The 27,683-nt window shown below is 43.2% G+C and overlaps 2 protein-coding genes and 1 long non-coding RNA gene across 17 annotated transcripts in view; 2 read left to right on the forward strand and 1 right to left on the reverse strand.

The window, feature by feature from the left end:
• The window catches only part of ELMOD1 (ELMO domain containing 1), a 42,529-nt gene extending 24,776 nt beyond the window's left edge, over positions 1-17,753 (reverse strand). For 2 of the 10 annotated variants that reach the window (XM_083805781.1, XM_083805787.1), the window contains exons 1-2: positions 2,045-2,201; positions 1,166-1,260 (exon numbers count right to left, since the gene is read on the reverse strand). In XM_083805781.1, coding sequence (XP_083661907.1) covers positions 1,166-1,182 — 17 coding nt within the window. In that variant the 5' untranslated portion in view covers positions 1,183-1,260; positions 2,045-2,201. Of the gene's footprint in view, positions 1-1,165; positions 1,261-2,044; positions 2,202-7,958; positions 8,060-14,333; positions 14,522-14,995; positions 15,198-15,370; positions 15,573-17,629 lie in introns of those variants that run through there. The other 8 variants (XM_083805782.1, XM_083805783.1, XM_083805789.1 and 5 more) reach the window with 8 other exon arrangements.
• An 879-nt stretch (positions 17,754-18,632) lies between these two features.
• LOC310884635 lies at positions 18,633-23,173 on the forward strand. The gene is made up of 3 exons (XR_014574313.1): positions 18,633-18,675; positions 20,256-20,351; positions 20,501-23,173. It is a non-coding gene; the product is annotated as an uncharacterized lncRNA (long non-coding RNA).
• A 3,039-nt stretch (positions 23,174-26,212) lies between these two features.
• The window catches only part of ALKBH8 (alkB homolog 8, tRNA methyltransferase), a 50,882-nt gene continuing 49,411 nt past the window's right edge, over positions 26,213-27,683 (forward strand). For 4 of the 6 annotated variants that reach the window (XM_083839934.1, XM_083839935.1, XM_083839931.1 and 1 more), the window contains exon 1: positions 26,649-26,784. Coding sequence is in view for 2 of the 6 variants with exons in the window: in XM_083839929.1 (XP_083696055.1) it covers positions 26,251-26,784 (534 nt within the window). In the remaining 4 variants the exon portion in view is untranslated. Of the gene's footprint in view, positions 26,785-27,683 lie in introns of all 6 variants that reach the window. The other 2 variants (XM_083839929.1, XM_083839930.1) reach the window with 2 other exon arrangements.

Raw genomic sequence — 27,683 nt, forward strand, 5'->3', positions numbered from 1 at the left:
CTACCATTGCTCTCAGCACCACCAAGACTTATCCTCAAAGCCTTTAGGATTAATTTTAGAAATATCATGAGAGAAGTAGGACTTGGTTTCTTCAGGAGTACCACAGGAACCTAAATACCAAAACCAGCATGGGTTCTCCATGGGAGCTGCAGGGACCAATCCTCTCACCACCCTGATAAGGTCAGGAGGAAACACACTAATGCTTAGCCTAATAGCTCATTAATTCTTAGCTGTTTTTTGTGAGTGTTAGCAAATAAATAATTGCTTTACACTTTTCACCTGTGCATGTTCTGCTTACAGAGTCTTTTTGCAGCTGGCTCAAAGATTCCTGAAGAAACCAATCCAAGCACCCCACAGAAATGCCTGGAGCAAGGCTGGCATGGCAATAGTCATTACAGATGATCAGCCTAGAGGTAATGATGCTGATACCCATAGCATAAAATATTCTTTACTATAAACAGTCTAAAAAGAGAGAAAAATAGTGACAGATGCTCTATACAGAAGCATATGTTTCAGTCCTCTTGAAAAGATTTCTCCCAAGCAGACAGAATATGATTGCTTTGGCTTATACACAAGTTAAGCTCTTGAAAAGTATTAATTTATAGGAGTGCTCAACGCTCTCCGTTGACTACAGAACAAAGACGACACGAGCTTTCACAGTGGAGGTTAGTGTTTGCAAGCAAGTCATACACAGTAGCAAGTACTCATTAGACATTCCTCCTAAAATGGAGCACAATCAGCTTCAAAAGTATTTGTATTTCTTCAGCAAGCATCTCCCCTTCTCTGCTTTCACAAGCAGCACTCCAAAAATCCAGATAGCCAAGAATGGGGAGAGGGAAAAAATCTTAACATTTTTCAAGCACCGTTCTTTGTCACTGTTTTTCCTGTTTTCCCCTGACACACTGAGCACTAGAGATCCACTACTGATACGGTGCAATCCAAGCCCATATGACACTTCCCACATTCTTTGTTTCTATAAAGAACTGAAAAGGAAAAGCTTTAAATTTAAACAGCTTTAGCGAAATCTAGGTGAACAGAAAGCAATCTGGTATAAATTAGTTATCAGTTGTATGGAAAGTGTAAAGAGCTAAAACACTTGACTCACAGCAGCAGGGAAGTAATTATAATCATTTAACACTTCAAAAAAACCATACAGAACAGTTACCTCAGGAAGTGTTTCATGATGGCGGTTTTGCTTGTGTTACAGGAGCCGTAATCAATTGATCACTGATAGCCTCTTCTTTGCAGGCGATACCAGTGCTGTAGAAATAAAATTGAGATGCATTTACTAACAGAGGAAAAGAAGTGGTACTTATGTTTTCTACATTGCTCTTGAAACAACATCTTTCCCACATATTTCCATAGGCATTTAAGAAGTCTTATGTCAATAAAAATAAAAATCATAATTTAACGTTCTTCAGCCTGTGCACATATTTTGACCAGACTATCCATATCTCTTTTCTCACAAGTCAAATATTTGAATAAGAGCACAAAGTAAGAACATTTAGATTTTTCTTCAAGCTTTTTCAAACACTTGTGTACGTCAAACACACGAGGCTTACAGCAGCTTCCAAGTGGCAGTTTCAAGAGACACTCAGCTCTCCCAGCTGTTTGGAAGCCCTTTGCTCTCCAGAATTTGCAACAGCACTTGGAGACATTGGGTAAAAGTAGCTTGTAAGCGAAGAGTTACTGTTGGGTCCTGATTTAATTCATAGAATCATCTAGTTTGGAAAAGACCTTCAAGATCAAGTCCAACCATCAACCTGACCTACTGAACCCTATAATTCAATATAAGGGATGTTAGGTGATCAGCTTCCCTGGTGTCAAGTTTTATGAAGAATTGATACATATGGTATCTTAAAATAAATCTATTTGACCAGGCTGACCATCCATTCAGAGATCTGATGTCCTACAGTTAATTTTCGTTACTATTACAACTTTGTTCGAGTGGAGAAGAACAAGAAGAATTCAGGTCAAAAAATAAAAATGCCAAACAACTTTTAAGTGTAACCCTGCCCATGCCCCACAGCCTCTCCCCCATCACCTCTTTACTGTAGGTTTCCCAAATGGATCATTCATATATGAGAAATATTTAAGAGATTCAAACTTCTCAGATTACTGTTCTTCATATCCTGCAAGAGTCAACACAGCTTCCTTGTTTTCTGCCAGAAAACAGCATTGTTCCACACTGTTGGGACAGCTTAATCTAAGATTTAAAGGGAACAATATAACACAAGTTCTGCACCAGTACAAACCACACACACAGGCTTGAAAGCTACACTGTTAAGAAATTATTTAAGAGCTCATTCTTCATTAGCACTGCATGCAGCCTGCTGAAGAGTACCAGAAGGCCTTCAAAATCTGGCCTCTTTTGTCATATAATGGGAAGCTGTAAGTCCAGAGAACCTCAAATTATTTTTTTTCCCAAGATCCATCAGCACTGAGGAGATAAAAATATTTTCACCCTATCCTGTTCTTATTTTCTTTCCAATATGTAACTTGCAAGTTTTACATTATGCTGTTGCGTGTTGACAGGAACAGAAGCAGCATTTAAGTTGTGAAAAATACAGCTATCTTGTTGAATTACATCACATACCGTTTACTAAAAATATATAATCCCTGAACTGTAAAAGCTTCATTCATTTATATTGTTTTTGACTGGCTGAATCATGTTGCTGTCCCCTGAATACAGCTGTAATTGGTGCTGGCTGCAGTGACTCCTTCTTGCAAGGGCAGAGAGAGAGGCTAACATCAAACCCTGATTTGTTAATGAACACGGTAAGGCAGGCTCCTAATGCTTCCCTCTACAGCTTTTGATAGGCCTTTGATGACAGCAAGCACAGGCGGCATGGGAGACAGGCAAAAACTGGAGGGGATGTAACCTGCTCCCCTTCTCCAGTCTAATAACTTGCTGTTTAAAAGATAGTCTGTGAAAGACTCTCACAGCCGAGTCTCAGCTTTTTAGCATCAACTCGAACAAAGGCAGCTTCACCGTGATGTTTGACCCACGAGGGCAGCAGGGTAAGGAACACGCCAGAAGCGCCAGGAGCTGTCAGATCAACCCCTCCTAAAAGGGTGCGCTGGCCTCAGCCTCAGAGGTCAGCTCCTTCTTGATTCTGATCAAGGTCCTCGCTGGAAATACATCAGGAGTAAAAGAGCAGCAAAGGGAAGAGAAGTCACACTTGCCTGCACTCCAGGATTGTCTCATCAAAGCATGGCTTGGTAGGAGCTGCAAAGCAGCCTCTCTCCAAGTAGAATTATCAGATCAGATTAGATAGAATCAGATAGAATCAGATAGAATTATCAGATTGCCAGATCAGAGGGCAGGAGTTTCCAGTCATTTTCAAACACGTAGGACTTGAGGTCAGCATTTCCCACTTCTGCATGCCTCCGTAAGTGATCCGATGGTAGAATCCAGCAAAGATTGTGTGTGTGTGTAGGAAATGTTTATGCTAAGAAAATTATTGCCACAATTCACAGCTGAGTAAGTTCAATTATTCATAAGCCTGTAGAGCCACAACACCTAGTTTCTACAAACGGCTTTTCCTCACAAAATGTAATAATTTAAGTTGGGAAGGAAAAAAAGAAACAAAACTCCAAACAAAATAAATGAGTACTCTAATTTACTTCCAAAGTTGTTACAGCATCTGAGTGAGCAAGAAAAGCAGCTATAGCTTTGGACTACGTTTATACCACTTTAGAGCAGTTTGTCCCAAAAGGAGAAACATCTGTGGTCCGGGAGAGAGAACCGATTCTTATGCAGTTTACCCTTAATTGCAAAGTTCACAACACTTGCAGATTTGGGGAGGCCCAAAGATCAGTTTCTCAAGACTCAAACTCCTGCCGAACTGCCCCTTTTTGCCAGGAAGAACCAGATTCACAGCTGAATGCAAAAAGCCAGCAGACCCCCAGTGGGGAGCAGCACATTGGTCACAGCAGCCACCCATCGCTCCAGGAGCCTATGATGACACTTTCACATAGTGTCACTCAAACCATGAGCTTGCATTTGCTTTTCCCTCCCACAACACCCAAGTACCCCATTGACTGTAAATGAAGTGGTTTCAACCGGTTTATCTTAAACCACACAGGACTTTACTCTCTAGAGCCAGCTGCAATTTTTCTTCGCTGAGACACAGTACTGTTACATAGAACAGCAAAACTGTTTCAAGTTCTTTATCAAAATATAAATTCCTTAAACAAGTATTAACTATTTGGACTCACGAGGTTGTTTATGGCCTTCTAAGTAGTAGAGCAAAACAAGCAACCATCTGAAAGGCTATCAGTTGCTGTAGGCTCAAAGAAGTCAAGAGAAAGACTTAGAAGTCACATCTTTCTCTGGAGCTGATGGCTTACTTTTTCTACCTCCAAGAAAGCTGCAGATGCAGTTGAGGAAAAGATGTCTTATTTAACGTAAATCACCATATTCACAGAGTAAAATATAATACAAGGTAGTTGTATTTATTTTGCAAGCTAATGACTCACCTGGCATACTGCAAACATTTTTAGAAGGCTTATATCCCAATTGTAAAGAAGGAATAGCTGTGCTGAGGAGACAAATCATCAGAACTATTAAGATGAGCAGGCTGAACACAGGACTTTGTTAATGTGGATGATTAGATTACAGTTCATCGAAACTTTCCTCCTCAAACAAAAAAAAAAGACGTGTTTGAAGTAGAAGGCAATAACTGTACAGTCACCTTAAATTCAGGAGAAAAAAAGAGACCTTATTTTTAGGTTTAATTGTTGCAGTTTTAAAAGGAGGTTCTTCTAAATTGAATACCAGCAACCATCATGACATTGACTTCAGATGGTAACTTCTGTTTCCAGTAGCATTCCAGGTTGCCACCTTCTCCTCATTGACCTCAGAAGCCTACACATTTGTAAGGAGTAAGTCTTATATCACCAAAAGTGTTTTCCTGTTGTATATTTTTTGGAGATGGAAGTGTTGATGCTTCTCTATCCTGAACACCGACATATAATAGGTTGAATTAGAAAGGGGACAAGTATCTATGTTACAAAGCATCCCAGGAGGTCCTAGGAATAGGGACAGCAAGCTGGTCAAGAGCCAGCAATACGCAAAGTAAGCAGCAGCCCAGGGTGCTGTTGGCTGGGCAGGAGAGAGGCCAGAGGAGATGGGCTTGTTCAGTCCGTAGTAGAAACGGAGAGAAGCCGGAGGAGCTGGGCTTGTTTGGTCTGTAGTAGAGATGGCTTTGGGGGACATAAAAGCAGTTCCCAGTGACTGCTGTGAGGTCAGAGGAGACACAGACTGGCTCTTCGCAGCTGCACAGGGCAGGAGGGCAAGAGATAATGTGCATAAACTGAAAGAGGAGGTTCAGCCTGGATAGAAAGGCAGAACACACACAAGAACAATCAGGAAGAGGCACAGGCTGCCCAGGAAGGTTGTGCAGTCTCTATCCTTAGTGGTTTTCATGCCAGACAAAGCCCTGAGCAGCATGGACTGACCTCATAGCTGAGCCTGCTGTGAGCACAAGGTTGGATCCTGACCCCTTGAGCTCCCTTCCAGCCTTTGATTTTCTGCTTCTCCCCAGTCATTCTTATGGAGAGATCTCAGATGTCATGAGTTATGTCTGTTGCATAGAGTACTTGGACAGAGTAACATCAGGGTGCCCAAGGTCTTGCTATTTTATTAGTTTAAGAGCTACTAACTTCTCACTAGAAATCATATATAATCGGCAGCACTTCCTAACTTGCATTGAAACCTGAAGGTGGAATAAAATTCACTTTAAAAAGTTATTTAGCAACCCAGTAAAAACATAGGATCTTTGACAGTCAACTGCAGTGTACTTGTTTATATGTCTTTAAACGTTACAGTGCATACAGCACGTAGACCTCTACTACTTAGAAGACATCCTTGGAAACTGCTCTGTTGCTGAAATGGCTCTTGGGAACAGGTCACCTCAAACGTAAGTTTTATGGAGTTCAACTTTGTGTTGACTCAGAAGTGGCTTTGCCCTATGTTAACAGATGCAGCCGCTGGCAGGACCCACCTCAAAGACCAAGAGCTGATACCTGTTGTGTGAGTTCAGTTTCTCAGCTCATTACAGAAGGGAGTTTTCATTTCCATGTGCTCAAGACAGGGCTGTATTCAACTTCAAGTAGAAAGGAGCCTTGGAACAAAATGTCACACTTGATTGATGAAGCTAATGAGCAAGGCTTGACTTCAGTCACACTGTCACAGGTAATAAGATTTTCTCTCCTAATCTCCATCACACATTGACATTTTGTGTTTCTGTATTTCACTAGGAGAGTGAAGGAAAGGCTAGACATGAAGACAAACTTCACCGAATTTTAGTCCTGTCTAAAAGATTCTTTGACTATGAGTGCATACAACGCTTAACCAATACTAAGAAAGAGCCCTGAGTAAAAGCTTCAAATTACAGCAGGGTTGGGGAGGCAGGGGAGAACATGAAGTCCCCCACCAAACAGCAGATCTTTTAAAATCTCTAGTTGTACAGTCTTGCCAACACTTCACATCAGTCCATTACTGCCTCTTTAAAGTGGTAAATAGCCTCAGAGATGTGTGACAGAAACAAGTAAGCTTCGAGAGGGTCTCACAGTACCTGTAAGTGTAACAGAGAGAGAGGGGACTGCCTCCAGAAATGAGCAAACTCACTTGCCAAACCTCATATTGCAAGTTACCTCTAACAGCATCCAGTTATGTCTACACACTGCGGTAGATCCTCAACGGGTAACAATTACCTGGCAACTACTAAGCAGGTATGCCGCTTTTTGCCACAGGTAACATCAAACCACAGCTCAACATCACAGAAGTCTCTCACCAATTCATTATTGATCTCTGCCATTGAAAACAAAAAGACTATTATTCCATACCCGACTATTTAAAGACAGAGTCCTAGAAACTCGGTAACAGAAGCACACAAACATACTTTTATTCTGTATTCAGAACTACGGCATTAATTACTTTTACTAATTTCTATTAGCTCTGTTGTATTAGTGTTCAATGACATTGAGGAAAAATACATTAAGTTGCTCCAGGTCCGCAGTGAAGAATTCATTGGGCACATTCTATTTCTAATGTGAAATTAAAGTCAGAGAGGAAGCTTTCTGCATCCCAGATTACAGTAAACTTCCAGAAATGCAGCCAGATGCTTACATATTGTAGTTCATTTAAAGTGTCATCTCTGTCTTCAGTGTTTCCATCCTTAACAAGCTTTTTTTCCCCTTTAAATATTTTATCCAGAAGAGGACTGAGTAGATAACATCAGCTAAAAAAATAAGTCTCATGCTTGAAAATTGAAAACAGCCTTCAATCTATGGCAAAACATTTATTTTTGCTTCATGCATTATAAAAATGCATCATTTCTAGCCGTTTCTCATGAACTTTCATTTGACCCCTGACGAGTTCACCCAGGAGAACAGCAGCAGCATCTGGGTGGCTCAGGTCTGCCTACATGGCTTTCAGTGCAGTGTTTCTGGCCTACTTGCTCTGTTTCCATACATACTCTACAACAGCTTGTACCACGAGGAAGTCTGTTCTAAATAAAACATCACACTTTGTAGCAACATTCCTTCAAGCTTAGAATAAATCCTACAAGACTAGATGCATAAAATCAAGAAGAGGCAGCCTGGTTAGCTCCCAGACTCATTAGTGCAGAAGCTCCATGAAAGAAAGAAAAGCAAAAACACCACCCAAAATACCCCAACATGTACAAAGTGACTACTTTCAGTGAGTAAGTGACACCCTTTTGCATTCCCTTCATGGTTTCCACCTCACTGCCCAGATTACCAGGGGATATAGGTAAAGGGGAAAGACGAAGTATGGACTTGCTACCAAAATTAAGTCCAGGTTTGCTTTAGAGCCCCACCAATTCCCAATACACAGTACCTTATGTGGAAGAAACATCCTATCAATTGGTCACAGACAGATCCGCAACACCAAAAGAATTGCACCAGAGATGCCTACTGTTTTCTCCTACCTTTACAACATCCGTTATATCTACTTGGACTAGGTAGAATAAATCCTGCCATCATCCAGCCAATACAACCTCACAGCAAGCATCAGCCTGAAAGCATGTAGGACCATGGACTTTCACATTTATTTAGTTAGCTGGCAAAGAGACAAAACAAGGACAGCAGAGGTGTCAGGGCAGAGGCCAGACAACGCTTTCAGGCTATAGGAACACAAAACAATTTATTTACCCAGGAACTTGGTGAGGGTCAGACAAGTCATACTGATCTAACAGAAAATTGTTCTAAGTGGTACCCAGTTCTCCTGTCACTGCATTCAGATTACTTTAACATGCCAATGACAACTTTTCCATGGAGCTGTCCAAGGCAGACATGCAAGAGTAAAGCATGTAAGAGTTTATGCATGTCCTCCTATGATTTTATAGGCCCACTGTTCCCTAAAACAGGGCTCAAGAATAACCACTTCCCCTTAAACAAGTCAGTAGATAATGCCTTAAAGTACCATATTTGTGAAGCAGTGAGCACCCTATGGCAAGGGTTATGCTCCAACTTTTAGCTGCCCAAGGTCATGCAATCTGCAGATGGACCACAATAAATGAGCAGCATACTTAATCTGTAGTCAAGATGACTAAAAAACCCACTGCACTTTTTTTCTCCTCCAAATTTCATAGCCTACTATTTTATCTCCTGGGTGCCGCTCAGTGAGATGTTCTGCATCCCAGGGGGTAGGAAACCAGGACAGTTCCAAGTACACGACCTTGCTAGATGCTCTGGGTCTTCTGAGCTGCAAGCATGTGAGTTTTTGCAAGGTAGATTGCTCTGGTTTTTACTAATGTCTGGGGTGATGAGAAGTGGAATAAAGAATCTATTTGCCCACAGAAACCAGAAAGTTTTGTTAAGTTGCTGCTCTAAATACTGCAAACTCCATGCTTTGGCTGCAGCCAAAAGCCCTTCTTTAGGGAAGGGAAACAATAAACCACAGCAACCCTTCTCGGGGAGGGAAACACAAAAAACAAAAGCCAAACAGTAACAAGGTCAAAACTCACTTTAGGGGCACCTTCCCAAGTCTATCATTCAGACAGGCCTATGTACCAGCAGTTACCAGTCGACACTTCAGCTTGCAAGATTCACAACCCTTGTTAATGGAAACTAAAATTTGGTAATATACTTCTGAACACTAGAACCAACTGTATTTAGACTCATTTCACCCTCTGTAGCTTAAGCTAAACCCAGGCAGCATCAAAATCAAACTCCACTTCTGTCAGAGGTGGAAAAAAGCTCGGATGGAGTTCGGTGACAAGTACATTCACAGCAAGGAGGGAAACAGTGGCAAAGACAACCCACTAACGTTACTAAGAAAAAAGTGAAGAAAATCTGCAAGAGGTGAAGACGAAAAGAATAGTTTGAAGGCTAATAGTTATACCTGCTGGTAAGCAAGATGGATGAAACACTTCCATACAGGGCTCAAAAAGTATTCTTCTGTGATAATTGTGGAAGATGTCCTTCCTCAAGAAGTAGGAAGATGGTCAGCAGCAAGGAGAGAGTGAGATTCCATGGGGCCCTCCTTCCTCTGCCTCCTCCTCCTCTGTTCTGACAGGTTTTGCTTTATTTTAGGTGCTTACTCTCAGGTAGAAAAGGATCCTGGTAAAGATTAGATGGCAGAAGAATGAAAAATGGGGAGAAGACAGCGTGGGAAGAAGAAAAAGAAGAAACATGAAGACCATTGGAAACTAGTCCTGAAACACTATTACCAAGGGGGAAGAACAAAGCAAAGCCAGGAAGAACGCAAACTAGGACAGGATGATTGACACCAGTGCCATAATGCACTCGTTCTTAACACAATCCGACACCAAGAGCCTTCTTCCTTCAACATCTCTTTCTATTTAGAATAATAGCAGGGCGCAAACATTTTATAGTTCTACCCTTTACTACAAAAGCAAAGCAACAGTTAAAAATACTTTTTAAAGAAAAAAAATAAAACAAATTTCCAAAACATTTGCAGCAGACGCGCAATAATAATTCTGTACTGTGAACTGGAAACATACCTGAGATGGTAGCCCATATGATATAGCACAATGCGCATATCCAAATTTCCTCTGGGTTTTTGACAACTGAGTGATGACCACAATTTCATTTCTCATGCTTCAAAGCTACTCCCAAATTGCCTGGTTTGTATATGTTGTTAACTGGACATGCATGAGAACAAGACAACTCCCTGCTCATTTTGTGCCACTCAACTTGCCCCTCAGAATCTTAAACTATCCCTGCAATATGATAAATGAGAGGGAGGGGAAAGAAGAGTCACTAGGTAAAACAGTCTATAGTATCAAAATTTTCTGTTGAAACGTTTTCTCTCCCAAAGGGAAACTTAAATCTAGTAGTTCTCAGGCATCTTATTTGCATATAGGAGCCTAAAGACTACAAAGATCAATGCTGTGTAAGGGCACCAATCCCTGACTCAAGACACTCATACTGTAGGTGGTTGGGACAAGCAAGGTTCAAAGAAGAACATGACTACCTCATATCCTTGCAGACTTCATAGTGGTCCCCCTCCAAATAGCTTGGGTAGACTGTATGGCCTCTTCTTAACTTGCACCTAGGGCGTGCGCCTCACTCCTCTCCCTTCCTTTGCTCCTCTCCCTTCCGCAAATGGTACAGCAAGAACTCCTCTTTTCCTCCTTCAGTCCATCTGTTCTCCTCAGGCTGCCTTAACACTGACAGCGTGAAGGCCTAGCAAGCCCAAATTTAGCAAACCCCACATCGATCTTCATGTTTCACAGAGGCACAACCTGTTTGATGGCACGCATCCAAGCCAATGTTGATATGGATGTGGCTTTGTGAAGGCAAAGTGGGAAAGGGAATAAAAGACTTGCTCTTATAACTGCCTGCCAGAGCTGTGAAAAAGGACTACAATTTCCATGACCACAGGATTTCATTGTAGTAAGGTGCCTATTCCTGTCACCTACCTGTCCACCAGATTGTGCAACTATCATCAGTACAGCAAACAAATTATCGCTACACCATGGACAAGTCTCAATACCGGAAGCATTCTGGAAAAAAATGTTTTTTTTGATATGTATATAATACTTCTAAAATATCAGTGGCAAAACCTCTGTTAGTAATCAGTGCAATCTGGAAATGGCCACATGAGCCCATGCTCAATACGCCGGTCCCATTAGCATCACAGTTTTGGGGCCCTAGGAAACTTACCAGTTCACTTTTGGCAGACTCAGACACAGGCACACAGTGCGGCAGATGGAATACACCAAGGAATAACACCTCTGCTTGTGAAATTGATACCCAGTTGTACACAGACTGTTTCTGTAAAGAATGCTTATTTAGGACTTTCTTCCTTATGCACCTTCAGAAGATATCAGTTAACTGTGAGTGGATTAGCAGCATGGCACAACGAGGTGTGGAGACAGGTTCTTGTATGACTGATTTTCTTGGGTTTGGTCCTACCACAGTCTCTCTGCCTCAGCATCCTTCTCCAGGAAGCAAGATACATTCTTACCACACAAGCTACAGCTATATCATACCAACAGAAGGGGCTCTGCCAAGGAAAAAATTGGTGCCAAGCATTTGAAACTGAAACTACATAGCAAGGAAGGCGGGGGAAGAAGGTGTTTGTTTTTAAGAAAAAAAAAAGCACCTGATGCAGATGCTGGACAGGCTCCAGCTCGGTCCCTGGGACTGGATGCCCAGTGGCAGGCAGGATGCAGTAGGAATACTCCCAAACACGTTTTCTCATTTATTTTCAGCTGCTCCTAGGCTAGTCTACAATGTGAGCTGAAGAACAAAAAGCAGGGACGACTGGGACATTTGCTTCAAAAAAACCCTGTGAGCTAAAACATTAGTGTACAAATGCCTATTAAGACTGAAAATGCCCGTGAAGTAATTCTGGGTGCAGTGACATCAGAGGGGGGACGCTCACAGGTGCGCAGCTTCCTATGGCCACAGTGCTCACAACTGTACCTCCCAGATCTGCTTTCACAAGTCACAACTGCACCTGCTCAATCTGTAGATTATTTGCAATTCCAGTCTCTTCACCTCCTGTTTTTCTCCCACTCTCCAGGCTCCCCTGCACATCTGTGACCGCAGCTGGCCAAAACATAACGGGACACTCAGTCCAGGGATCTGCAGACAGATTAGTACATGAAAACACCAAGCTCAGCCACTTGGTTACAGGCAGGTACTAGCTTCCAGCACTTACCCTGGATATATCTTCTTGAAGGGCCTCTCAGCCAAAACAGAAAGCTGAGAAGCGCTTGCTCACATCTTGTTGGAAGCAGGGGACAGAGCACTCCAGGATGAACTGCCAGAAGCGTTTTAAGCTTACAAAGCTGGTGTGGGGCTCTTAATTGGTTTTGTGCTGAAGTGGATGAGAACTGCTCACTCAATTACAGCTGAGAGGTACTTTCAGGAAACCAACATACTTTGTGGAGTCTCAGTAATTGAACAGGGATGCTCCTGGAGCAGGACTCCTGGTTTCGTTTCATCGGGAGAGTTCAGTTCCCTCCTAGTGAGACTGCTCTGAGACCTGAACCAGCTCGTGGCAACTGGAGAAGGTCTCCAGAGGATGCAACAAACACTCGAGCTGGCTGTAAGCCAGCTTGCTGGTGTTAACATACCTACAATTTGTTTCAAGGCAAGCAGGTTAGTTTACCGCTCAGATGCTTGACTTCACTGGGAGAAGGAACGCTCGCACAGTCCCACACGCAGTCGAGATGTGACTCAGGAAGCTGCTCCTGCAGCCCCTGCCGTCATGCTTCTCTTTCCACAGCCTGGCAGGAACAAGCAGCTTTTCCAGCTCGAGCTCAGGCGCTACCACGCGTCTCCCAGCTCAGACTTGGCACATGGCGCGGTGCAGCACAACTCAGCACTCGAGCTCATGGTACATGGATGTTAAGCCTGAACCACAGCCTCGGTGCTGCGCTGCTGTGACCAGTCCCTGCATCTGTTCACATTAGTTTCATTTTTCATTCTGTTTTTCCTCTATTTATCCCCCTTTCCTGATTGGATTGTCATAGTCCAGCTTCCTTTCAGATATTCCAGCAAACTGAACTCTCTTTAAAGGGCTGAGTCCTCTTCTTGCTGCCTCCTTCCCAAAGCCTGAATTCTAGAAGAGTAACATATTTCATGCAGTCTTTTGGCCTACATCACAGAGCAGAAGATTTCAAAGGAATGTCAAGTAAAACAAGCCTTCCAATCAAGAGAGACAAGCAGATGTTCATTAAAAAAAAAAAGCTTCATGAGCCAGAGGACATTAAATCCAACAAGATTTGATCTCCAGGCAACCCCAGCTTGTTCTCCTTGCAATTTTCTGCTAACACTTCAAATGACCCCCTGGGAAAAATAAAGCAGGCCTGGCTCTGTTTACCTCTCATGCCCTGTCTGCACAACTAAACAGAATTTTTGCTAACATTGGTTACAGCTGATCACGGCTTAACTGTAAGTACAAATTCTCCGGACAGCATTAAAATACAAGAAGCTTTAAATACAAGCAGCAGCTTGGAGCTACACAAACATACATCAGCATTTGTGCAACAGCATTTCCTCTGCTTCCATCCCTCTAGAGCTACACTCCTGCAAGCAATAGCAAGAGTCCTTTGTGCAGGGGAGAAGACATAAAATAATGCAACACAGCCCTGAAGTTTTCCAGCATAAGTATAGCTTAGCTCAAGGGACTGTAATTCCAGGGCAACAGCGACAGAAAGATCTGCAATCAGAGAAGAAATTATTGGGTTCACAAGAGTCCGTGCAGTCAATGCGATGCTGTCCCATAGCTAATAAAACCCTGCCTCAAGAGCTGAGCAGGCAAAGGATTTGTGGGCACTTGAGTTATACGCTTAGCCCTAGCAGGTTTTCATAGCAGAACGTGATTTACTGTGCATCGGTGAACCAGCAGGAGAGTTAACAAGTGTGTTGTTTGCTCATTTCCCATTGTTTAGTGCTTTCCTGGAAGTATTTTCTGCTGGCTTTCTGTAAACAGGGATACACACAGTATCTGATGCTGTCACATGATTTCACTCCTGAAAAGTCATAGGCTTCCTGTCGCTGAGCATCTATTAGGCTCGCTGATAATCTATTGTTGCAGGAATGTGGTTTGCATTCGTTTCAGCTCAAAGACTGCTGGAAATATGCAAGTTATGAGCACCGAACAAGTCAGAAGATATTTCTAGATGTAACTCCACCTGTTCTGTTTAGAAATGCAATGGTATACAGATATATATATATAAAAGCATGCTCTCCTAAATACCAATAAGTCTCTCTTGAATTTGCATCCTGCTAAAAACGCCAAATAGACTTAAGTATAAATACATACTGAATTACTGCACATGAGTCTTTAGCTGTTCTCATCTATGGAGAGGAGATGTTCTTACCACAGGCACACTCAGCTGCCTCAGCTGTTACAGGCTCCAGCGGCACAAAATAATGTTCTTTAACAACACCTAACTAGGTGTTTGGGAGGGCAGGCAAACAGGGAGCGGGCTGCAGCGCCGGGGATGATGCGGGATTTAGGGAAGAGATGCCATTTCTTCTCTTTTACTTCATTTCGGGATAAATTAGGCTTGCTGTGGGCGAGGACAGGGGAGATGAATGAAGCCCTGGGTTTACTAAAGCATGCAAGCCACGGCAGAATTTTCTTTCCAACAGTTGCTAAAATGGCTCCTTTGTTCCAAACGCCTTTGTCACAGAGCCGGCTCGCTGCGGTGCCCACCGGACCGGCACCGGGGCCACCTGGGCGCCCCCCGGCCGCCCCCTTTGGGCTCCTCGGGGGCGAGCAAAGCAGCGCGGGGAGGGCAGGCACGGCGCGGGGGGCGGCGAGCATCAGCCCTGGAGTTACTCGGGAGCCAGTGCAACTTCAGCCCGCGATAGCCAGCGGAAAAAAAAAAAAAACCCAAACCCACCCGGGCCAGGTGCCCCCTGCCGGGGCAGCCGAAGCCCCCCCCCCCGGTGCTCCCCCGCCGAGGGGGGTCCCGCTTTCGGAGGGGCCGTGGGGTAAGGGGCATGGGGAGCAGCCCCCGGTGCCGAGCCAACTCACCGCTCCGCTCCGTTACAGCCCCATGGCGCAGCGCAGCCGCCGGCCCGGGCCCCGCTCCGCTCCTGCGGCGCCCGGCGAAGGTGAGGAGGAGGAGGAGGAGGAGGAGGAGGAGGAGGAGGAGGAGGAGGAAGGCGGTGCCGCCTACCGGAGGGCGAGGAGCAGCGCCCAGCCGCAGCCTGCGGGAGGAGCGGGCCGGGCCCGCCCCGCGGGGAGGGGACGGGGGGCGAGGGGCTGGGGGGCTCCGTCCCCTCAAGGGCAGAGCCCCTCGCCCCCCGGGCACGCTGTGCAAATAGGGTCGTTTATGAGGGGGCATCTAAACAGCCTGGCCCGGAATTAATTAATTAATTACCCGGGCAGTCCGTCCCGAGGAAATACCTGTGTCTGTCCGTCTGTCTCTGGGGGTCACGGGCGTGCTGACGGGGCTCTCCCCTCCCAGAGGGAGGCCGGCGGTGCCTGAGGTAGCCCCAGGAGCGCTTCAGGTTGCCCCGTGCTGTAACTGCTGCCAGCGGGCGACCAGAGGGCTCGTCCCTCCTGCCACTGGCAGCTTTCTTTGAAGCCGTGAGCAGGCTGTCAGGCCACGTTCGCATCCCTGCCTGGTCCCATAGTGTCTTAGTTTTCGGATGTCCTTTGAAATAGAGGTTAATTAGCACTTGCAAAGTGTTTTCCGTGCCTAACCTGAAAATAGCACTCAGCGTGCCTGTTAAAGGGACATAGTTTCATTTCTCCCAAGTCTCCTTTTGCAGTCACTTCAATCCCACTGTCACAGAATACTCGGCTGGAAGGGACCTTAAAGATCACCCAACTCCAGCTAATTATCAACTGTTACAAGAGGTATAGTGAAGACACTAAGGTCACTAAGTCACACATTTAAGGATGGCTAGGAAGCACTGTCCATGTCTCCCAACTGAAGGCAAAACAAACTGCTTCTTAACCCTCCTCTGCTGGAGGTATGTTGTCTCTTCCACATCCGACACCGACGTGCCTGATGCCCCTGGCTGGCAGCTGCAGAGCTGGTGGGAAGGCAGGGACAGGCCTCAGCAGCCTCCATTTAGCTGTGCTGTCCGTCAGCCAAGGCCCAGCGGTCCGAGGAACCCCACTAAGTGATGGGTATCAAGCTGAAGCCTTCCTGCCTCATCTCTCATTTGGGTCATGTCTTGCACATCCAAGGAAGATTTCAAGCCTATTTCCGTGTGTGAATGCAAACAGAAAACTAATTCCTTTTCCCCTCTCCTGCATTACAGTGGTGTTCCTATTAACTATATCCCAATTAACGTTATGCCAATACAGACCCTTGTTTTCAGTTTCTGAGCCTGTCGGGAACTGTTCTAGCACTAGACAGCAGAAGCTACTTTCAGGGGCTTCAGTATCAGAGTTCAAAGACGCTTCCCAAAATAGGTTTACAAACTGAGCTTTGAGAGACAATTCACTCGTAATTCTGCAAGATGCATCATGAGCATTGAAAGACATATTCACAGCACAGAAGTAGCCTCCTTTCCCAGACGCCATACTCTTGTCCACAAACATGGAGGCATTTAAAACATAAGCTGGAAAGGATCAATGACTGTAGCCCCTTCCTCTTACAGCAAACTTAAGGGATTAAATCACTGGGCATGGAGTTTCCAGAGGGCCTCCTGCCCATTCCCAGGTCACAGCACCTGGTGTATGGTAGTCATACAATACCATTTAGGGCTGGATGGGATTACTGAAAAGCCCCTGTTATCCAGCTGTAGTTTGATGTACCCATTCACTCAACATTTTAGGATGGAAGTTACCTGTGCTTACACCTCTTCTGTTGAGCATCACTGTTCTCATGGAAAGTTAAAGCTAAGCAACATTTTAAAGCTATCAGGGGCACGGATTAAAAAGCTCCTAGCTCTTTTGATTATAAAGAGAGAACTTCCTACTATGCTGTACTTTCCATCTAAGAGCATAGTTATATTTATGTCAAATGAAAGAAACTATGCATTACAGCAGAAATACTTTCCTCTACTACTTCTAAATACAGGCTGTACATTAGGAAAAAGGGATAGAGGACTCCACTAGTTGAGCAATGTCACACTTTCTCAGCAATAGCTCATGCAGCCTGCTGTATGCAATAAAAATAAAAAGAAAACAGCAAGGTCACCTGCATGATTAATTTAGAATTGCAAAGAAGGTGACAGAAGTGGTCAAAAAAAAAAAAAGATAACAACCTAGCTTACATATTGGTGAAAAAATCAAAAGCTCAAGTCCCTCATTATTTTGGCTGGAAGCTCTTGTTGTTGTTGTACCATTCACTGATAAGGACAAGATTGATAAAGAGCAGGCATGCCATGCCCTTGTGAAGAACCTGCTGTGTTTCGACACCACACAGTGCTTTTCCCAGAAGAAGTGCCACCCAAGCATTATTAAATGCACCATAAGGAGCTACTCTTCAGCTAATGCTTTCATAGTATTATTTCATTTTGACAAATAAGATTTTTCATGTTTTAGTAATACAGACAGTGGCTAAACGCCTTAGCTATATTCATATTCTTTTACTTAAAACAGATAGAAGAATATATTTTACCTAATGCTAGAATAGATATAAAAATAGTAAAGAAAGATAAGAAAGGAATAAAAAGAACCTCCTATTTACATAAAGGACCTTCTTACCTCAGTTTTAGAAGCCAATAACCCAGATTATCATTCTGTTTAGATTTTGTTCAGGATGAAACATGCAACTCTCAGCATAAGTTAAGACCTTCTCAGGCTGCTTTTAATCCCCATCAGCTGCCCTGGCCTGCAGGGGACCCTTTCGTCAGCTGGGAGGTGTTGGGGTGTAATGAGCCACACCTTCATCTTCAGTCGTGCTGCTAGCACTATTCCTGTGACCCGTGGATCAGCTGAAAGTTTGCATTTTTTATTTCTTAGTGCTTGATCTTCTGGCTCGACTGAGACGGGTGTGATTTAAGAGTCTATAATATATTAGGCAATTGGTGACAGTGCTGTGCATTTAAAAGAAAATTGCTGTAATGGAAGCATACTGCTAAGTATAATGATACTCATGATATCAAAGGAACAATAGTGGATTAAGTACTGCAGGACCAACTGCTGTGTTTTTTTATTACTTTGAGCTGATCAAACTTTTTTGCTTGTGGGAAAAAGCTCTGTATTAAAAAGGCTATGGTACTCTTGCCTACTGGAAGACAAGAAGGCTGATTTCAGTTAAAATGACTATTTGCTCTCCCTCTATATGAAAATACATCACACCTCTTGTCATTTGGAACCCCGTGCTTTGTATGAAGCTGCTCAATGTGGGCTTTAGAGCCCCATGAGAAATGACCAAACGCTGGTCTGTGGTGAATTGGAGGCTTTCCAAAGTCACAAACAGATGACAAAGGAATGCTGTAATTAGCAAGTCTGATGCTAACGCTTTTGTCAAGATGTTGAGGGAAGAATCAAGCTCAGATTACCCAGGGTGTAGGATGGCATCAAGCAAACACACAGCTGTGTCTTCTGGGAGGTGTCATATGGTCCAGGTGAACAGGACACTCGTGTCAAAGTGCAGACAGGAGGACAACATTTGTCTGAGCACAGCTTATCACTGTTTTCTGCACAGGTGCATTTGAATGTAAGCTCCCTGCCAAATAAAAAGTACAGTAAGGGGGAGGAATCTGAAGTTTGGGAGGCTGCTAGTGGGAGCAGGAATCACAAGAGAGGTGCGCAAGCTCGGTAGTGAAAGGTGCCAATAGTAAATTGTTTTCTGACCATGTATGCAGGACAGGTGCTCCCAGTACAGTTCTTACTTCTACATCATCATAGCCAGAAACTTTTATATATCTGCCTGAAGCTTTATGGTTTGCATTTAACAAATAAAAATAAATATAAGAGGAAAAGGGAAACAGGCCCCTTGGGGATCCATGCAGATCCAGAAACAGAACTAAACATCTCCAAATTTGCTTATATATAAGAATTATAGCACTTTTGGATCCTTTCATCTTAGGATACTCATGTGCTAGTTGGGTTAGCATCTCTCTTGTATCTCTGATACTGCACAACATATCTACAAACCTTTTGATCTTATTCTGCATAATCGTGGCGTATCCTTGCTGGGATTTATTGGGTGAGGTCTGGGGTTTGTAGTTCATTCCTCCCCATTCCAAGCAGTGCCCAAGTAACGACCATGATCCCAAATTATGTGATGCAGTAAAGGATTTCCCTTTTTGGTCTGCATGTAAATTCAAGTAGGTGCTGAATCCATTTCTGGGACAGTGTCCTGTGCAACTGACAGATGTATGGGGACTTTCCTGCAGATGTCCTCCCCCAAAATGCATTCCTACAAGTGAGCTGCAGAACACTATAGAAATATGTTGTAAAGAACTATCTTGCTGTGGTGAAGAGAATAGTAGGATGACAAAATATGTTTCCAGTCCTTACCATCTATAATTTTGTTTGCTTAAGAAATCTGGTTCCCCGAATTAAGAATGATTTTCTTACTGAATGTGAAATCATTGCAATATTTGAAATTTGTGTCAACGTTCTGCTTTGAAATATTGACCAGCTGTCAGTGCTTTATGCCTAGCTCAGGACAAGCATCAAACACAGAAATGTCCTGAGATGGTGTATTGCATGGCTCTCCTGCATTGATATTATTGCAACTACAGCACTTTACACACAGCCTTCACAATCATTTCTTAAACCCCTCTCCTAGATACATTGTTTATTTACAGTGCCACACTTCATTTCTCTCGTATTCCTTCACTGAAGATGCTGTAAAGTTTAACATGGGAAACAATAGCAAAAGCATGTAGATGATGGTAACAAGAGAGATGAAGTGTGTCAGGTTTGCTCATATAGCCTTTAGAGAGATGACAGCTAAGTGAGGCAGCCAGTATGCTCATTTAGCTTACCCGTCTCTTGAAGCAAAGAATTCTACCAGAAAGGACTTTGTCTTCGTATGAATTAAGAGCATTTAATGTCATTATGCTTTAACTTAAATCAGTGTTTGATATTTTCAAGTAGAAATAGTAAGAAAAAAAGACAAGAATTTCAATTATTATATGCTAAAAGTGCTTGCATTTTTATCCTAATAAAAGTGAACAATCTTGAATATGCTGATTAGCATCAGACTGTGTCCTAATCTTCTTCACTAAGATCTGTTCCAACCATGTTATGTATGTGTGAAGAAGAAAGAACTGTATTTATAATAAAGAATTTCTTTGAAAACAAATTTTGATCAAGGGAAAAGAAGAGACACGAACATTCTTTATCTATTCTTCTTTTCGTGTATCCTCTGCAGTTAATCAGATCCATACTCTGAATGCATATGCTACATTTCTTTCAAGGATCACAAGGTGTTACACAAGCAATGATTCATAAAGATTCACAACCCTTGGTGAGTTGGGTAAATATTTATTCAAATGTCACATAGACTGACAAACTGAGTCACAGAGAAGTGATGTTTTACAAAAAATCCACTAATTTTGGATGAATCAATTTTTTGGCCTATCCAGTTGAAACTCTTGCAACTTCTGTTTTTTTCAGATGTGCTGAATATGTGTACAGATCCAGAGAAGTCCATGAAAACTGGATTACAAGCGCAAGCAAGTGGGGTGACCCAAATAACTGTTCATGTTTCAAAATTGTAACTTAAATTCCTTTGCTTATGGTTGCACAGCTATTCTTCCAAATAAGGTGAATCTATTGCATGAGCAAGAGCTAATGAGACCTCCTGAGATGATGCCTGTAAGGGGTTGAGAGCACAGAGTCCTAGCCTGTGGAACAGATTGCAGTATTTTCTTCAGTCCTGTTGAAGAACTGAGGATCTGACTTATAGAAATGGAAAAGAGCTGAGAAAACTTAATATTATTTAGTTATATGTAAACAACACTATGCATTTAAAAATTAGCTTTGCAGATTGTGTCTGGACTGCAAGCACTGTGTCCTAAAAAATGTATTGACTGATGAAATAGGCATATTCACTGCCTATTTCATATGATTGTCTTTATCTTACATTTATACCCTGAAGGATAACTGTAAGAATAGTGGTCTCCAGATACGCAGGAAAGCAGACAGCCTACCTAGTATAGATATATATCAGGGAGGATCCCTGTGTAGAGTTGTTTTCTGAGCGCCTACTAAATCCTAATTGCTTGTGACAGAACTGGGTTTTGCCAGGTTAGTGTAAGATTTTGACTGTAGGGCTAGAAGAGAATAATATAATTCAACCAGTAATTCCAAAAAATAATGCTTCCTGTCTCATTGTGAGAAACAGGTGTAAAGAGCAAGAAGAGAATGTAAAGCGTGTGCAGACTTTGAAGAAGAGACGATCATTTTCAGCCTTTGTGCTTTGAATCTAACATGACTTTCAGGGCTAAACTAAAAGATGTGTTGATGTGTTCAATAATTTGGAGGGAGATCAATATTTCGTATGTTTCTTTCAGTACTTCATATTGTTCTTCTACACTTTCTGACACCCTAGAAATTATACTAGGCTAGCACAAGATGATCTTCCCCAGGCTTTGCCTGAATTGCAGAGAAAGAGTCAGCCGGGCAATGAAAGCAGCGTTCCTTATTCAGCAGAGCCAACAGAGGACTCAGTTATTTTTTTGGGAGAAGTGGTTCTGAAAGTGATTTATGGATGTAATCATCTCCAAGCCTAAAGTAGATGGACCATGGACATGTCATGTAGTACTGCAATTGTAGAGTATTTTCAAATAAAAAAATGTTGATAAAGGTGTGTAGTGCCTGATGAGGTACTGGTAGAGGCTCATTGCTTCAAAGTGCATGAAGACTGCTGTCCTAGAGCAGTGGAAATGCCAGCAGTATTCTTACAGCAGAGGAGTCAAGACTTTGGAAATATTTCAAATTCTAAGTCTCCAAGATTGCTTATGGTCAAAGAAAACTTAGAAGATCAAAACTGAGGGCAAAACAATTGCCTGCAGTGTGTGTTTTCCTTAGTATTGGTGCATGTGGGATTTTGGAGGCAGGGTACCATTCACTGAGAGGTTTTATGTGAGTAGAAAAAGCTGGCAGGAGACAGCATGTCAGGAGCTGCACTGGGAGCTTTTAGTTGATCTTCATGGATATCATGCTTTCCAGTAATTGTGCCTAGGGAATTTACATCTCTTAGAGTCTTCCTTAATCAAATGAGGAAACCCTCTGACAACGTTTGTGTGCACATGTCAGGAACCTTGCAAGAGCTGGGGCTCTGTACTGGCAGTGCCAATACTGAAAGGTCTTTAGACCTGTGGCATGCACATCAGAATTGCAGTTGTTTCTGTCTTGTGCATGAAAGTTCAGAAGAATTTTCTTAAGTCTTTCCAGGAAAGGATCAAGCATTTGCTGTTCATTGAAGCCTCCAGAATTGTGCTCCCCGTTCTAGTGACGTATCAATGATAACCCACCAATGCAGGCACACCCCTGTAGTGTACCATAGAATGACTCAGGTTGGAAAAGACCTCCAAGACCATCTAGTCCAACCTATAATCTAGTACTGACAAGTCCACCACTAAACCATGCTACTAAGTTCTCCATCTACACGTTTCTTGAAGACCTCCAGGGATGGTGACTCAGTATCTGGCTATGGAAGTTACAATTTTCTCCCTGCCAAGTCTGATAACACGTTTACATTGCATTAATGCAATCTCAATGTGTAGCAGAAGTGCTTGGTTTAGCTAGCCTCTGCCCAATCCTAAACATTCACTGACCTTTTAGGTTCCCTGGCTGATGAGGTCTGTAGCAGTCTCAACACAGCGCTGAGATCTACCCGCTCAGAAACTCAGAAAAAGTTGTATCATTGCGTCAAAGAAACTTGCTGCACAGGAGGATTGTACTTGACAATGTTGGAAATGAACATACCAATAATCATGTGTTTATGACACAAAAGTGTTGCTAAATCATACAATGAGAGATTGTGAGATTAATGCTATTTAATGTGCTTCTTTAAGTTCCGATACTCTGAGTCTAAAGATTTCAGGAAAAAATCATCTTCTATTAAAGGAAAAGGAAAAAAAGTATTCAAGCACACTAATATTATTTAATGTTTTGAGTCTATTGAGAATAAAACATTTTTGTTTGCTAGTATTTGAAAATAAAGATAAATCCTGCCTTCAATGTAATAACTGGCACAACCCCCGTTGATTTTACCAGGGCCTAGATTTCTCCCTGTCTCTGTTCTTGGTCTTATGCAATCGCTAAAAGATTCTGAAAGTTATTCGGGGCTTGCTTTTCTCTGTTTAGAAAGAAATATGCAATCTAGCATTGAACAGCACAAATACAGAATCAAAATGACATGCAGCACAGAGCCAGCCTTGCTATCTTCCTGAAAAATACAAGCCTTTGGCATTGCAGAGGTTTGTTACGGAGAATTTTACTATTGTAAGCGGCAGCAGTAGCACATTTTGAATTTAGGTCAACAGATATTTGTCAAAGTCCCTCACTATTACACGCATGCTATCCTAAAACAATCCATCTGTGTCTCATCACTTACTATGGCACTCCTTTATAGTACCATACAGTACCCACTCCCGGGTGATTTTGAGCTAAGAGGTTTCTTATTTCTGTAACAAAATGTTATTCTGGAACATATCCTGTTTGTCATGATTCTTAAACTGCAGCTTCTTAAATCAAGAGATTTGATACAACAAATCCTGCTACCTTCCTGTGATATTCTTATAATTGGCTTTGAAAGTGATGGAAATCCAATGTGATCACATTAAGCTAAAGCATGGCTTGGATTGCAGTAGTATCAAAGGGAGTGAGATTGTCTTTCCATGCATGGATCCATAACCTGTATATTGTTGAAGGAAACAGAAGTGTTGTTATCTGTTTACTTACTATGATATGAAGTGGATGGGGAATTAGAATAGGCAAATATGGCAAAGGTGAAACAGCTAACAGCATAGTGAATATTGTAATTTGCTCCAGGAATAAGTCATCAGCATTTTATTCCTCACCTACAAGTAAGTGGGAGCATGACATTCTGCTTTAGAAGATGTTTCCTGGTTATCAGTTACAAAAAAAAAAAAAAAAAAAAATCAACCAAAAGCCAAGTCTTTCTAGTAGAGATTTTTTTTTTCTTAAGAAAAATATGAAATTAATTAGTTAATGAATTCCAAACTAGGATATGTAGTGAATTTTAAAAGCAAAATACTATTCTAAAAATGATTTTTTTAAAGAAAAATTGAGATTTCTCCTAAAGCGCTTTTAATCAGTGATTATATTAACATGAAATGCAAATGTGTTTGAATCCCTTCTTCTGTAAGCTATTTTGTGGGTTAGTCAGTGATGATATTCTTAACCATAAGGAGATGTATTTTTACTTGTAGTCAATAAGCATAGTAGTATCTGTGGGAAGAATCTGTGCCCATGTTAACTGGCATTAGAAGGGATTGCACAGCGCTTCAGGGCTTAAATTGTAAAGGAAATGGTGGTTCTGATTTGACCAAAATAAGCTTGTATTAAGAAAAAAAAAACCACAAGCAAAACAACAACAACAACAAAAAAGCCACATGGCCATTTTTTAACTGTATTACTTTTAATTGGTGGAATTTTCTTACGTGCAAATGTTGTTTATAGAAGTTATATTGATTTATAACTTGATATGTTTACAATGGAAAAACTGAAAGGTTATTCCAATATGCATCCTGAATTCCTGACTACTGTTAATCATAAGGGGATATTTCAAGAAAAAAAGTACACAGTATGTCTCTTCTCCCCCAGAAAGCAATTCTGAAGAGAATAAAGCTGAATAAACCCAAACGATGGCTGGAGAACATAGGATTAGGCAGCTGCCCAAATCTCTTGGTTTGTGCTCTGAAATGTAACGTCCCACTAAGCCTATGTTCTATTTCTTACCTACCAGCAGTGAGTCCCAGTGGGATAAAACACACATAGACCGCCAAGTACAAGAACCGAGAGCCCACACAGTCAGGGCTTTGAAATGGAATGTGGGCACTTAACAGAAACAACCTTTGGGCAGGTATTTTCCACTTCTCAGAACAAATGGTGATGAAGTACAAACTGAATTCATTAAAATCATCCTTTCAGTAGTTTTCGTCTTGCATGGTTTCCAGGGCTGAGAGCCTCACAGAATATTCTCATAGAGACAGTGGCTGCTGGCACTGCGTGGTTGTTCTTTCCCCTATTCATTCTGGCTTATAAAAAGACCAGACAATGCTAATACTTAGTGTCTGCAAGGGTTAACACGCTCCCCGCCATACTCTCATTAGGTAGACATTTCATATCCGTACTGTATGTGTGGGAAAACTTAAGCATAAGATTTTTGCTATCACAATATCTTGTGAGGGTACACGTGGCCTGTGTGGGTCAAAGATGGAGAGTGATGTAGGGCCACCGACTGTGGTGGAAGAAAAGAAGTGGGACTCCCTTTCTGACAAAATACTGTCTTCACAGGCTACCAGATGTGCCCCACCGGCTTCATATCCTCGGTGTGCTTGTACCTCCTGCACATGGGATAGCTTTGTCCGCAGCACAGGTCATGGTATGTACCACAAGCAAAACATACCTTTTTCCTGGGTAAGCACAGCCCTACCTAACTGCATGGGTAGACTCTTACAGAGTGTGGATCTGGGACAAAGTCATGGAGCTGGCTTCTGACTGCAGGTCTACAAGGCTCGTTGGCTGCCTTGCATACCACCCACCTGGGAATCCCACATCTAATTGATCTTGAAAAAGGTTAAATACCCACAGAGGAGGTTGAGAGAGAGAAAAGAAACCAGCCTGGTAGTTAAATAGAGAAAAAAAAAATGCAGTTTTTAGATAATAAGCTATAGTGAGAATAGCCTGCTAATAGAAAAAAGTAGGTAATGTTGAACTTCAGTGTTTTGAAGAAAGAAGGAGGGAGAGGTTATATTGTGGTGGTGTAGCATAAGGCTAGATTAGTTTATGATGGCAGAGAAAAATGAAGGGTAGAGAAGACTTAGGCATTTTCTCTCTGACTCAGGATGACTTTATGGCACAGGGAGCCAGTGAGCTGTGCAGGTACTTCTTTCAGCAAGGAGCAAGTTGCTCAGCAGTGCAGATTTACTGAGCAGCCTTAGTGGGGTTACTCACGAGCAGAGAAGCAGTGTGGGGAAACACAAACATTGGCTTAGTGTTCATGTGGCCTTAGCTTTATTGTGTTTTTGCCCTCCTCTGCCCCTAGTGCAGGGATTGCTAAAGGTCGTTTTATCAGTGCTGGCTGCAGTGGTGGCCTCTGTGAGCACTGACAGCATTATAGCTCTGGGTGATAGCTCTGTGTCAGGTTTTGGGGTCTCAGCTGTGGGTAGGGTATGCTGGATGGGTCTGCTCTGGTTTGTGTATGTAACACTGTGCTTTGTGAAACAACTGATCCCAGCACGGGCCGAATGCTGTTGCCCCACTGGGGATGTGGGTTCAAATGTTGCTGTGCTTCCGCTGCTGGCTCAGAGAAAGAATTTATACACTGGAAGGAGGATGACGACGATCTTGTGCACTTCATTGGGGAAAAACAACCGTGTGCTTGTGACAGGAGACAACGAGAGGGCCGCAGCCACTCCCCTCTCGCCGCACACCGCCCAACCTCGCGGCTCCCCGGGCACCGTGACACGGCCCTAGCCCATACCAGCGCTCGGGAAAACCCATCGGAGAGCCCCGAGCACAACCGCAGAGGGCCTTCTTTTTCCACCCAGCGACCTCCCAGCAGTGTTTTCGCTCAGGAAACGACCCCCTCAGCCTTGGCCGGCCGGCGGGGACCCGTCCCGCTGGGCGGGCTCAGGGCGGGGCGCCGCCATGTCGGCGGGCGGAGGGGCGGGACTGCCTGCCCCAAGATGGCGGCCGCCAGCCAGGTACCGTGCGGCGCCGGCTGGGGGAGGGGGGGCAGCTCCCCAACGGAAAGGGGGGCGGAAAAGTGTGTGCAGATTCTTGTTGTTATTACTTTTACTATTTTAAAAATATCTACTATTTTACTATTTTTCACACGTGCCCAGAGCCCGTAAATTTGAAGGAAATGGGTGGGAGGTTTAGGTGCTGGCTTTCAGTGGCGAAAACGCGGTGGGGATACCGACAGGGATGCGCTGGCGCTTTCGGGTATTTTGGGGCCATCCTGGAACATCCAGATTTCGCCATCAAAGTTCAGGAATTTCACTTCCACGAGTTTTGATGTGTGTGTGTGTATGCAGTGTCTGCCTACGTTTGTGTTTCGGTTTCTGGGGAACAAAACCGACCCCAAACCGGACGATAAGCTGCCGAACTTCATAAGTGGGCGCAGCGCTCCCCCCGCTGGCAGCAGCCGCTCAGCTCCGCACACACCGGCATCCCACGGGTGGCTGCTAAACTTTAAATTAACCCCTGTTGTAATGTCAGACCAGTTACTGATACTGTAACCTGAGCTAGAATTGCAGGGGAGGTTGTTTCAGTGTATTTGCTCCATGCTTTTTTTTTTTTTTTTCCTACCCCGATAGTCATGTTGGGCTTTGTAAAGTGGGTGTGAGATGCCACCAAATGCAGGTATCTACTTGCATACGCTTACATACAACTGAGCATGGTTCCTTAACTCTGAAATTATGGCAGACTGTGGGGTTTTGTGGCTGCAGAACTGACTTCAGGCAACTGACAAGGCAGAGAATTCAGGCCCAGTTTAGACAAAGATGGAGAGAGGGTTGTGCTGTCCCAGCAAAGGCAGGTGGTGCTGTCTGAGATGTCTTCAGGGGTTGGGGACCTCTGGGTGATGTTGACAAGCGTTACA

The sequence above is a fragment of the Anser anser genome (genome assembly GCF_964211835.1).
Source record: "Anser anser genome assembly, chromosome: 1".
NCBI classification, from domain to species: Eukaryota; Metazoa; Chordata; class Aves; order Anseriformes; family Anatidae; genus Anser; species Anser anser.